The sequence below is a fragment of the Abramis brama genome, assembly GCF_963993115.1.
Source record: "Abramis brama genome assembly, chromosome: 6".
Taxonomy (NCBI): Eukaryota; Metazoa; Chordata; class Actinopteri; order Cypriniformes; family Leuciscidae; genus Abramis; species Abramis brama.
Window position 1 is genome coordinate 9043606 of NC_139968.1, and position 13585 is coordinate 9057190.

The 13585-nt window shown below is 45.9% G+C and overlaps 1 protein-coding gene across 1 annotated transcript; it reads right to left on the reverse strand.

Annotated features, from left to right (window-relative positions):
* Positions 1 to 2341: 2341 nt before the first annotated feature.
* On the reverse strand, positions 2342 to 10806 carry LOC311085545 (tripartite motif-containing protein 16-like). Its single transcript, XM_084118039.1, has 6 exons — positions 10166 to 10806; positions 4889 to 4984; positions 4554 to 4787; positions 3926 to 4085; positions 3401 to 3448; positions 2342 to 3175 (listed from the first exon to the last, which is right to left on the reverse strand). The coding sequence occupies exons 1-6, from the start codon at positions 10736 to 10738 to the stop codon at positions 2652 to 2654; spliced, it is 1635 nt and encodes a 544-aa protein (XP_083974165.1). The 5' UTR covers positions 10739 to 10806; the 3' UTR covers positions 2342 to 2651.
* Positions 10807 to 13585: the final 2779 nt, after the last annotated feature.

Here is a 13585-nt window from a genome sequence, read left to right on the forward strand (position 1 = left end):
ATAGTTAAAATTTTTTAAAAAGGTTAGCTTTTTACTTCTGCCGATTGTATTTACGCTTCAGAATAAAATAAATAAAAATGTTGTTCATTTGTGAAGATTATCAATTTTACAGTAAATAGAATTGATAACGGAGTCTCTCAGGAGTGCTTCTCATTTCTTATTTGTGCATCCTCGTGTCTTTTCCTCGTGTCTTTGCTCCACCCCTTAGGAAGCGAGGGAAGGATACACCTGTGTGCGCTCATGACTCCTCTGGAAGCTTCCTCACTCCTCGTGTCTCGCCTCCTCGCGGTGCAATTGGAGAATTGAGATCTCCTTCAAGATGGCTGAGGTCGATCGGGTCATGGGCTGGAGGACGGAGGAGCGAGGAAACTCTTACTTACTTTAAGAAAGCGGTGTAATAAAGACAAATAAAACTGAGTATCATCAGCTATCAGTGTATTTAAAAAAAAAATTTGTATAAGGATGCGAGTGAGTGAATTCAGACACTGAGTGCGCAGGTGTTTGCATAGTTTGTGCTTGCTGTTTAAAAATCATTTGAAGCTTAACAACCTGGCAGCTCCAATAGTAAAGAAAAGATTTATCTAGAACTCTGTCATGGAAACTGTCATGATTCCTGTCATGTGTTCCCCTTGTCTTGTGTGGATTTTTGTTATTTCCTGTCTTGTGCCATGTTTTGTAGTCCTTTGTAGTTTTTCTTGTTTATTAGTCTTCCCAGGTGTTTCTTATTTACCACGCCCCCTTGTTATCTTGTTTGCATTTGTATTTAAACCTCTGTGCTTCAGTTGTTGTTTGTCGGTCGTGTTTCCATGTTCCTGTCCTGAGTTCCGTGTTCTGTTGTTTGCCTGGATTTCCTGTTTGTTTTATTAAAATAACGCTTGCATATGGATTCTCTCTCTGCTTCATTCCTGCCACATCATAACAGAAACTATGCCCTAGTGGAAAAAAAGTATATTTTATTGTATTTGAAATATATTCCCTTTTTCAGTAGTACTCTGCCAATATACTATAACATTTTACTATCTTTAAATATATTAAAAGTATATTAGCATCACGCTTTTACCTATTTTCACAATACAACTTTCAACACACTTTAAAATAATTCTACTTTGTTATATTTTCTAAAAATATATTTGAAGTGAAAATTCTGTTTATTTTTAAAAGTGTATTTATTTGCACTTTATTAGAAATATATTTTAGGTATAGTGCTGAAAATGATCATTGTAACAATGAATTGAAATAATATTTTAAAAATACATTATAGTATACAATAGTATTTTGAACAAAGTATAGCTAAGTATTATTTGTTTATTAATGTGCATTTGTTATTGAAGACAAAGTGTGGAATTTGTAGTATTTGGAATAAGCCACAGGTATTACTGAGCATATACTTTTTACTCAAATATAATACACTTATGGTATATTGCTTGTAAGTTTTGAAGACACTCGCAATGAATTTGTAATGTACTTGTAACACAAATAATTTAAAGTACGCTTTATATCACTAATCAAGCATGTAATTAGTCCCTACACAGGCATATAGGCCAGTTTAGCACACTAAAGTTTACTAAATACACTTAAAGTTATGCTTTACTACAATTTAATTACAACTAAAATATACTTTGTACAAAATTAGTTGTTTCAAAATAGCACACTTCAAGTTAACTAATCATTAACACACTTAAAGTATACTAAATTAGTCTGGCTGCAAGTATACTTAGCATTTTTTTTTTTTTCACCAGGGTGTATAAACCTTAATTAAACAATTTAATAATCAATTAAAAATGAATTTATACCTGTATGATAGCCACATTGGACCAGCGGTTTGGAAAATGGATGGATGGATGATTCAGCTGTGGACGCCATCTTCTGGTCAGACACGGGAATTATTCGGCGTGTGACACTCACAGTGCATTATGGGTATTATCTGCTTTGTCCCAATTCAAAGACTGCATTCTGTAGCAAATTATCTCAAAAGGGAAATATGAATAATTAATCATAACTCTTTATAATTATAAATATTTGGATCATTTAAGAATTAACTTGAAGCTGAATTCATATTACAATCAATTCATCTTTTCACCCAGCGATCGCTCAGTATTAATCGTCTATCAACTCTCACAAAGGATATTTTTCCTGGTCACAGCAAAATAACTCTTAGCATGTAACTTTGTTAAAGGGACATTGATTTACAAGCAGGGACCAGAAACGTGTGAAATATGCACAAAAGTTTTATTTAACTAAATCACAAAGACATAACAACAAAATGTGTAAAAAGTGAAGTTCTGTAAATACTTTCCGGATGCACTGTATAGCATTTACTCAGTACATTCACCTGTACATATAAAATTCATACAAACACCTGTAAATATATATATATATATATAAAAAATAAAACAATTTTTATAATAAAAAACCTAATGTGAAACATGAAAGGGACAAACACACAGACACACACACACTGATCATATTTTCTATATGAGGATTTATTACACTCATTTGTCTGATATTATTTCAATGACAAGTTCAACTGTAATAATAATAATAATGTGATAAAGAGAAAATAAGAGACTCTACAACATCTCACTGTTGCTGATTTATCAAGCAGCTCAAAGTATTACAGGTAAAATCTCTCTACAGTCTATTCTGATGCATCAACACAGTTTCAATGATGATCCAGAACAAACAGTAAACCCAGGATAGAGTGGCTGAGTGAATGTGGTCTGGACTGTGTGGATGAGGCTCATTGTGTCAGAGACGCTGTAGAAGGAGAGAGTTCCTGCACTGTGATCCACACACACTCCTATTCTACGTCTGATGGACTTTACAGGGAGAACAGTCTGTATGTTATTGTGTCTGATTGAGTAACTGGAGGGAGTGCAGTACAAACTCCAGGACTGATCATTACATCCAAACACACACTCATAACCCTGTCCCTTCCTGCTGATGCTCTTATATGACACTGATATAAACACACCATTATTCCCACTCCACTCAGTCTCCCAGTAACAGCGTCCACTCACACTCTCTCTGCACAACACCTGCAGATATCCATCAAATCTGTCGGGATGATCAGGATACGGCTGCTCTGTGAGAGTGTTAGTAATCACTCTGTTCCTCTCAGACAGACTGAGGCGTTTATTCACTGTGTTCAGATCCAGAGTGAGCTGATGGGAATCTGATGGAGAGAAAACACATCAGAATCAGGAATTATGAATCTGTCTGATATTTTAAAGTATGTAAACTTCATAACTGAATATTCAGTGTATCAGCAGTGTCTCAGTACAGCTGATAATCATTTAAATGATCAATTATTAAACTCATAAATCATGATTTCTTTCAGCTTCTACAGGAAGAACATGAACACACTCAGTGGGTTTGTCTGCTAGTTTTCTTGACTTACATTGTAGGAAGTCGTTCCTGGTTCTGGGATTCCTGTTGGTGAATGTGACTGTGGAAATAAACAGACATGAACAGTGTGAAGAGAAATGAAAAGATAAAATTCATCCATCTCTACACATTTCTAATGTGATGTTCTTCATGATATTAGACGATGTTGGACTCATTTCTGAGAGCAAATTAATCTCCAGGGGCCTCGTTTATAAAACACATATCTTGCATTTTATCATAAATTCCATGGATTTCATCCTACTGTACATCAATATATATAAATATGCTTGTCCATGATGATGAGCACCAAACCTCTGAACCATCCAGGGATTTTTGTGGCCGCTCTGTAGGTGAAGTTGATGCACTTGTTCACAATGGACTTGAATTTTAGCTGAACTGTGATGCATTTACGAACATTATGAAAAATGATTGTCCGTATAGATGTTTTATAAATTATAGTAACATTCCTTAAATTGTTGAACATTCACATTCAGGATCATTCTACGCACGTGTTTATAAACGAGGCCCAGGACTTTACCTCTGTCAGAGATCTTCTTGAGCTCCTCTTTGCATAAATCCTCCAGTTTGACTTTCAGCTGACGGACAGATTCTCTCACTCCATCAAAAGAAGAGAGAGAACTGAAGAAAATGTCATTTACATCTGTAGATTCAGGAGGTGCTGAGAGAGACTGGAAACTCTACAGAAAACAGAAATCAAAACTCATCAGCTCCACACATCACTCAATAACCTGCACTACTATCAGATCTGTGCAGCTCTTGTTGACTTGATTTATCTTCAGTAATTCAGCTCAATCCAGCACTTTCACACAATCAGAGACTTTCTTATAATATTCATTATGTGGCATTAATGATACAAATTCTAGTGTTTGCCACTTTAGCACACTTTTAAAATATACTTATGGAAGTAATATACATAAAGTTATACTCAAGTGCAGATTGAATAATGTGTTTGTCCACTTAATTGAATGTTATTTGCAATTATATGAATGTATTATAATTAAAATTTACATTAAATGCAAGTAGCTGAACTTTAGAGTGTTTTTCAGTCACTTCAGTAGGATTTAATTACATCTTTAAATTCTATCATCTTTGAAATATGGTTAAAGTTAGTCCACTATGACCCTGTTATTCTAGATCTCTGTTACCTGGAGGAAATGGATGTGATGCTGTGTGTGTGAAAGCTGCTCCAGCTCAGCGTCTCTCCTCCTCAGATCATTGATCTCCTGCTCCAGTCGCTTTAGTCGTTCTTCAGCTCGACTCACTGCATCCTTTTCCTGATCTCTGATCCACTGTGTCGCCTCAGAGCGGCTTCTCTCAATGGAACGGATGAGCTCAGTAAAGATCCTCTCACTGTCCTTCACTGCTGTCTGTGCAGAGCACTGTTCAAACACACATCACAATCACTCAGTGAGTTCAGCAGGACTGAAGGAGGAGAGTCCTAACTGAGGCTTCACACACTTCTCTCATTCTCCAGACTCACCTTATGAGACGCCACAGCCTCTCTCAGCTGCTGAAGATCTTTCTCTCTCTGCTGGATTCTCTGACGGAGCTTTATCTGAGTCTGCTTCAGCTGAGTCTAGAGGACAAACCAATAACAGGAAATGTCACATAAGACTTCTATCACAAAACCATAATTTAAAAGTTACATTAATAAAGTGGATAATGATCTGGCATAGTAAGTTTATACTGTAGCTTTAATCCATAGATTTATAGTTTCCTTAAAAGATTATAAATTAATATAAAACGATACTTGGTTACTCACGTAACCTCGGTTCTCTCTAGAAGAGGGAACGAGTATTTGCGTAAGCTAGCTTACGCTACGGGAAAAGTCATCTTTTTCTCGAGATACTGAAGCCAAAAATTATCCTTAATTTTCATTTATTGTCAACGCAGTGCAGCAGGCAGCTAGCAGAGCTAGAGCGAGCAATACTGCGCGCTCATTGGCTGCCGCGCGGCAACTGCTTTAGCCTACCAGTGAGCCCGGTGTGACGTCACGCCCAATGAGGGCACTGCAGGTTTTTGGACGCATAAGCTGCTGCGATAGCGTCCACTATCCATCTAGATAGCGTCTGTTTCGAGGCGGCGAGACCCTTGGTGCGCCCTCCAAACGAAACAAAGAGCTGCTCCGAAAGCCTGAAGGCGGCGGAGCGCGTAACATAACACCTTAACGCCCTAACAGGGCAAAGGAGGTTACTGCCATCCTCACTGCCGGACTGCGGCAGGGCTGAGAGGGAAATGACTTGAGCTCTGAACGGAGTACCCAACACCTTGGGGACATAGCCGTGCTTCGGTTTGAGAATGACTAACGAGTCATTAGGTCCAAACTCAAGACACGTCGTGCTAACTGATAGCGCATGTAAGTCACCCACGCGTTTTACTGAAGCCAGGGCTAACAGAAAAGCGGTTTTAAACATCAGGTATTTCAACTCCACAGAGTCCAGGGGTTCAAAGGGATAAGCTTTTAGGGCCTCTAGGACCAAAGACAGATCCCAGATAGGGACCGAGGGCGGCCGCGGAGGATTCAACCTCCTGGCCCCTCGGAGGAAGCGGGTAATGAGTTCATTTCTTCCTAATGCGCAGCCCTGCGCCGAGTCGGCGAACGCAGCAATCGCCGCAACATAAATTTTGAGCGTGGAGGGGGACCTGCCCGCGTCCAAGAGCTCTTGGAGGAAGTTCAAAACCTGTGGAACCCCACAAGATTGAGAGTTTAGACTCTTTCCCACACACCATTTGTTGAACACTGACCATTTAGACGCATAGAGCCGCCTCGTCGAGGGAGCTCTGGACTGCGCGATCGTGTTAACTACTCCTTCTGGCAGATCAACGAATATCCGTTGATTTCCCACGCATGCAGAGACCAGTGCTCTGGATGGGATGCAGAATTAAGCCTTGGGCTTGAGAGAGGAGGTCTCTCCTCACCGGAATCGGCCATGGGGCTGTGTCTGACAGCTGCATCAGCTCCCTGATCCTCGCTATCACTTGTGGCAGCATCGAGATCGGGGGAAAAGCATACAGCGGGACGCTGGGCCAGGCTTGGGCCAGCGCGTCCTCGCTCTTCGAGAAGAACCTCTCGCGAAAAGGTCGACTTCTGCTTGCCAAAGCGACGCCACAGCATCTGGACTGTTTGGTAGTGCAGAGCCCGCTCCCCGGGGGGAACATTGTCCCTGGACAGTCTGTCCGGGCCGTCGTTCAGGCGCCCGGGCACGTGCGCGGCTCTCAGAGAGCGCAGTGAGCCCTGAGCCCAGACCAGAAGGCGCTCTGCCAGAGCGCGCAGGGTTCTGGATCTGATTCCGCCCTGACGGTTCACATAGGACACCACTGACATGTTGTCCGTGCGGACTAGCACATGGTGCCCATGCAAGTATGGGAGAAAATGCTTCAGCGCCTTTTCGACCACCAGCATCTCCAGACAGTCTATATGGAGGCTTTTCTCCCGGTCCGACCAGAGGCCGTAGACCGGTCTGCCTTCGTGAAGCGCTCCCCAACCCAGGTTGGACGCGTCTGTCGAGACCACTCTGCGGTGAGAGATTACCCCCATCGTAACTCCCTGTTGGTACCATTCGACTGCCAGCCAGGGCTGCAGGGCTGAGACACAGCCCTGAGTCACGCTGACTCGAGCGCAGCCTGACACCCACGCTCTGCAAGGTACTTTCGAATCCATGCACTTCATAAACGTACGGGGTGCTATAGACAGGCCGAACGGAAGGACGGTGTACTGATATACCTGGCCGTCGAAGGCGAATCTCAAGAATGGCCTGTGACGGGGTATAATCTGAATCTGAAAATATGCGTCTTTCAGATCGAGAGAAATAAACCAGTCCCTCGGGCGAATTTGTGGGGAACGGGGGCTCGCTGACAGCGACAACCGGCTGAGCAGCGCTCATAAACGCGGTCTCTAGGGACCGAGAGCGCGCTGTAGTGGGCAGCCCGAGGCGCGAAGGCGGGGCGGGCATGTGAGTGTTTACAAGCGAGTGTGAGCGCTGGAGAGCGGGCACATGACTCTTTATTAAAACACGGCCGGTGGCAAGGGGCTTTATGAGATCTAGACCCTGAATATGTGAAGCAGAGTGGGCAGTGCGTAGGTGTGGGCACTGGGAAGTGGGCACATTTCCTACTTTCAACACACGAGCGGCAAACGCGTGCTTTATGTGAGTGTGCTCTGTGGGATATACAGGGGAGATCGTGCTTGTGTGTAGAAATGAACACTGGGGTGTGGGCATGTTTACTACACTCATAACACTGTCGGCGTGAGCCGAATGACCAGATTTTATGCTCTTTTTGCGATTTATCTGGGTCGCCGTAAAAACGGCATTTGAGTGCAGGCAAGCGAGCTGAAGAGCTGGCTCGTTGGCTGCGGTGAACACTACTGCAGTAGCCTTTGCTAAGGGGACTGGCAGAGGAAGACAGATGAGCTTTGACGGTGGTCCGGCCGCAGCGGGACTCAACCATCTTTTCCTCCCGGCGCGTGCTAGGAGGACTTTGCAGGCTCGGGTTTCAGCGAAACCTTAGGCCGGGGACCCCGCGGGGGAGGCGGCCTGTGCTGGCTGGTAGAGCGCGACCTGGGGCGGCCACGCTGACGCTGCTGCGAAGGCGGAGGACGAGACGGGCGCTGAGTAGAGCTGCGTGCAGGAGGCTGTGTGTGAGAGCGGCCTGCAGCGGAACTCGAGTGGCGGGGCAGGAAGAGATTCATGGCCTGCGACGCTTTCTGTACCTCTGAAAAACGGTCCACGAGGCCGCTCACTGCCGGGCCGAAGAGGCCGGTGGGGGAGAGCGGGGCGTTGAGGAAAATGGACCTCTCAGCTTCTCCCATGTCGGCGAGCGTTAGCCACAGGTGGCGCTCTGTGACGGTGAGCGAGGCCATGGAACGCCCGATAGCTTGCGCTGCTATCTTTGTAGCGCGAAGGGAGAGATCCGTCGCGCTGCGCAGGTCGGTCAATGCGGTCTGATTTGGGCCCTTCTCGTCCAACTAGTGGAGGAGTTCGGTCTGGAGGATCTGAAGAACCGCCATCGTGTGCAGGGCTGAAGCGGCTTGTCCAGCGGCAGAGAAGGCGCGGCTGACAAAAGCTGAGGTAGTCCTGCAGGCTTTAGACGGGAGGGCAGACTTTGAGCGCCATCTCGCGGATGGGGGGCAAAGGTGCGCTGCAACCGCCTGTTCGACCGGAGGGATGTGGTTATATCCCTTCTCCGCGGCTCTGTCCACGTGCGAGAGAGTCGAGGAGGCTGGAGAGCGGAGTCTGGCTGAAACTGGAGCGTTCCACGACTCAGAGAGCTCCGCGTGGAGCTCGGGCAGGAAAGGCGCTGGTCTGGACGCTGGCGTTTGACGGCGGCTGGGTAGAAAGAACCCGTCGAGCCTGTTCGGTGCGGGCACCACAGGCGGGGACCAGTCGAGGCCCAAGTGTTCGACGGCCATAGTGAGGAGGCGGAGAAGCTCGGCGTCCACACTGGCATGGGTCCTACCAGACTTGCGAGTAGAAGAAGAGGCGGAGCGGAGAGAACCGGACCACTCTTCGCTGTCTGAGGCCAGTAGAGAACAGCTGTCCAGGATAGCGTCGTCCTCTGCTTCATCCCCTGAGGCGACGGCATCGCGGGCGAGAGCCGGCGGCTGCGCGTCGGGAAGCGGGGGCGGAGAGGGAGAGAGCAAGGCTCGCGGGAGAGGCTCCGGTGAAGGCCTGACTCCGGTCTCGGGCTCCGGTGGTCTCTGTGAGCGGCGCTTCTTCTTGCGCGGCCCAGAGACAGGAGGAGCAGGTTCTGCGTCGAACAAGGCGAGTCGAGCCCGCAGGGTCGACATCGGCAGCTCTTCGCATAATTCGCAGCCGCCCGAAGACATGGCAGTGGCTGCATGGTCTCGTCCCAGGCAGAGAGCGCAGATAACGTGGTGGTCCCTGTCGCTGAGTTGAGAGTGGCACGAGCCGCAGGAAACACGAGGCATTTTGCAACAAACGCCTCTGCTCTTTTAGTAGTGTCGCGAAGCGAACACACACACAAGCACACAAGCAAGAAAAGGATATGTCGCCGGATAGCTGAGCTGGCACGGCAGGCTGACGGCGGCGAAGACTCGTCCAGCTTCCTCAGCGCTGACCTAAGCTGGCTCGTTCTGCTTGTAGACGACGGCGACGGCTTCTCTCGGAGTGCAGCGATGCGAAGAGCTTCGCTGAAGAGACAGAAATCAGAGTTTTAGCCTCCGAGCCCTCCTTATATACGCTCTGACGCCGGCCATTCTGGGCGTGACGTCACGCCGGGCTCACTGGTAGGCTAAAGCAGTTGCCGCGCGGCAGCCAATGAGCGCGCAGGGTTGCCCGCTCTAGCTCTGCTAGCCGCTGCTGCACTGCGTTGACAATAAATGAAAATTAAGGATAATTTTTGGCTTCAGTATCTCGAGAAAAAGATGACTTTTCCCGTAGCGTAAGCTAGCTTACGCAAATACGAGAGAACCTCTCGTAAGAGAACCAAAGAGTCAACATTATTTCATTAGTTTTATAGGTAAATGTCACCCAAACTACACATTCAATACAATTAAGCACACTTATTCATTTTTTTAATCCCTGAAGTTTAGATTAATTTTACGCTTCCTTTGTCTCCTTTTTGGAACTTGAAATGCTTGTACCCCATTCACTATCAACGTTTAGACTAAGAATAGATGAGACGTTCTGATGTCATATTTTACATTCCACGGAAGTATGTCAAACTGGTTTAGAACGACTTGGCAGTGAGTAAATGAAGACCGAATTTTGCTAGAACAATCTCTTTAAGTTCATACCTGTTTCTCAGTCCTCTGTGCTGCAGCTGATACAGTTTTGTGTTTTTTATGTTCATACTCCTTACACCGTACACAAATGTATTGTTGATCAGTGATACAGTACAATTCTAGCTCTTTATCATGTTTAAGGCAGATCATGTCCTGCAGTCGTCCAGTGGCATCAATCACTTTGTGTGGCTTACGTGAGTGATATTCCTCATGACGGTCAAAATGAGTTTGACAGTAAGATTCCTGACACATCAGACAGGACTTGACGGCTTTGTATTTTCTTCCAGTACAGACGTCACACTCCACATCTCCGGCTCCAGCATAACAGTCAGCAGGAAGTTTAGTCTTCTTCAGTTTCTCCACCAGTTCAGCCAGAATGGTGTTTTTGCCCAAAGCAGGTCTTGGACTGAAGGTCTGTCTGCACTGAGGGCAGCTGTAGACTGTCTTCTCATCCTCCTGATCCCAGCAGCCTGTAATACAGATCTTACAGTAACTGTGTCCACAGTGGATGGTCACTGGATCCTTCAGGAGATCCAGACATACTGGACACATGAACTCATCCTGAGAAATTCTGGCCTCTGCCATTTTACTGCATGAATACAGAGAGACACAAACACACAACAGCTCAACAATACTTTAGTTTCTGTTTCCCTGAACTGGGTTGAAATAGTTTCCTGCTTCTATGTTTGAGTGACGTGTGTAAAACGGGTGTGTCTGTTAAGCAGCTCATCCTCATTCCTGCTCAAATAAACGTATGCAAAGTATGTTAGTGAAGAGCGGCTCTGTGATCAGTAGTAAATGCTGCTCCATCTCTGAAAGCACTGCAAGTTTCAGTCACATATAACGTTAATTTGAAAAAGCAACATGCGTCAAACATCTGTCCAAACTTGTAATGTGAAGCGTTCATAAACCTATTGTCTAACAAACGACATGTAATAACATGTTTTTACTACAAACTTACTTCATAACATCAGTCGAGTGTTTGAAATAACAGTCTTTTGTGAGCTGATGTATCATAGATAGATATGATAGAATGAGACAGACAGTATATTATTTTATAGTATTCTAAACAGTGACAAAGGCTGTTGATTAACATTGCATTATAAATAGGCCTATACTATTACTTCGGTCTGATCTTCTGTGTTTTTTTTGTTTTTTTTTTGTCTTTTATCTCTGTGTCTGCGTGCCTTTTTGTCTTTTGAGCACATGGGTTTTGTTTTAACAGCTAACCATGTGTCTGGTACTGTTCAGATGGAATTCTCAGGCTCAGGAGGCCTTTGATGTTCTTAAGTCCCGTTCATCTCTGTTCCTGTTCTTTGTCTTCCAGATTCTGAACTGGAATTTATTGTTGAGGTGGATGCCTCCGATGTCGGGGGAGGCACGGTCCTGTCCCAGCGGTTCCCCAGAGATGGTAAGGTGCACCCTTGTGCCTTCTCTCACCGTCTGAGCCCCATTGAGAGAAATTATGACATAAGTAACAGGGAGCTGCTGGGGTACTGGCGTCACTGGTTGGAGGGAGCAGCGCAGCCCTTCTTGGTCTGGACGGATCACAAGAATTTAGAGCAAGCCCGTTCAGCCAAGAGGTTAAATGTTCGCCAGGCCCAATTTGCATTCTTCTTTGGGCGGTTTAACTTCTCCCTCTCGTATTGGCTGAGCTCCAAAAATGTTAAGCCTGACACACTGTCTCGTGTGTTCAAGGATCCTGGGGGGGAGACAGCCCCCAAAACCATTCTCTCCAGGGAGGTGGTGGTGGGGTCCCTTTCCTGAGATGTCGAGTGGCTGGTGAGGGAGGCCGTGTGGGGGGTGAGTTCCTGAGGGGGTGTCCGGAGGGTCAGTTGTTTGTGCTCGCTGCTCTGTGTCCTGAGGTCCTGAGGTGGGGGCATGAGTCCAGAGTAGCCTGTCATCCGGGGGTTTGGAGGTTTTCGTGGCCATCCATGGCCCAAGATGTCTGGCAGCTTGTGTTAGCTTGCTCGGTATGCGCTCAAAATAAGACGTCTAACCGGTCTCCTGTTGGTCTGTTGCAGCCTTCACCCATTCCCTCTCGTCCTTGGTCACACCTGGCTCTTGATTTTGTTGAGAGGTACACCATGATTCTGACGGTGGTGGACGGCTTCTCCAAGGCGGCCCATTTTATCCCCTTACCCAAGCTCCCCTCCACCAAGGAGACAGCAAAGGTGGTGGTGGACCTCGTGGATCCATGGTCTTCCGGTGGATGTGGTCTCTGACAGAGGACCCAAATTTGTCTCCTGGTTTTATGAAAGAGTTCTGTAGACAGATCGGGGCCTCAACAAGTCTTAAGGTTTTCATCCTCAGACCAATGGGCAGACAGAGCGAGCCAACCAGGATCTTGAGTGAGCTCTCCACTGCCTGGAGTCACATAGTTTGTGCTCATGGAGTCAGCAGCTATCGTGGGTGGAATATTCCCACAACTCCCTGCAGTTAGTGTCTATGGGTATGTCTCCTTTTAAATGTTCTGTGGGTTATCAACCACCTCTTTTCCCTGCACAGAATCACGGTCCCGTCTGCCTTGGCCTTTGTCCGTCTGTGTCGTAGCACCTGGATGAGGGCTGGATAACACAGTATGTTTGCAGTAGGTTTGTGGTAAGTATTTTTATTTTATTTTTTTTTTATTTTTTTTTGGGGGGGGGGGGCGTGTTGCTGTCATGACGTTGGTTTGATCTGCTGTGTTTTTTTGTCTTTTCTCTCCGTGTGTTGTTGTATTTGGAGCACACAAGCACTGTTTTGACAGCTCGCCATGTGCTCCGCTGTCATTGTGGTGTTTCTCTTCCCACTCGTTATCCACGTTGGGGCTGGACCGAGACCGCGGGACATCCACGCTGCACGTCACCGGGCCAGAGTGAGGTTGGATCTAAAAGCAGGTGAGTGGCCTCTCTCTGGGTAGCTGTGAACTGACTTTTACACCACAAAAGTAAATTATTATAATACTAATAGTTCGGTAACAACAACGAATGAACAGATGAAAACAAAAACCAAATGAAAGCCAAAGTTGTCACAGTTATAAGGAAAAAGGATCCAAAAGCAGAAGTTCACAGGTTTTAACAGTCTTTAATGAATAAGATAAAGAAGGCAGTCTGTCATTGAAGCACCCAGAGCTGGAGAAAACATAAACAGTCAAAAAACTTCTGTCCCGATGAAGACTTAGATCTGGTCACCCGTAGAGATGGAGACACTGATTAGTTGGTATCTCAGCCAGGGAACGCAGAGGTACTCATGCAGCAGAAGCAGGGCTCAGAGAACACTTAGATGCAGGCTGTACCGGACAGACAAGACAAGGTGACACAGACTGTACTGGACAGACAGGACAAGGTGAGTTCTTCCAAATATCTTATAGACAAGAAGAGAGCAACAGTTGAAACGCATGACATGAAACAATAATCCGACAAATGACTGCTTGAACCAACACTAGATAAA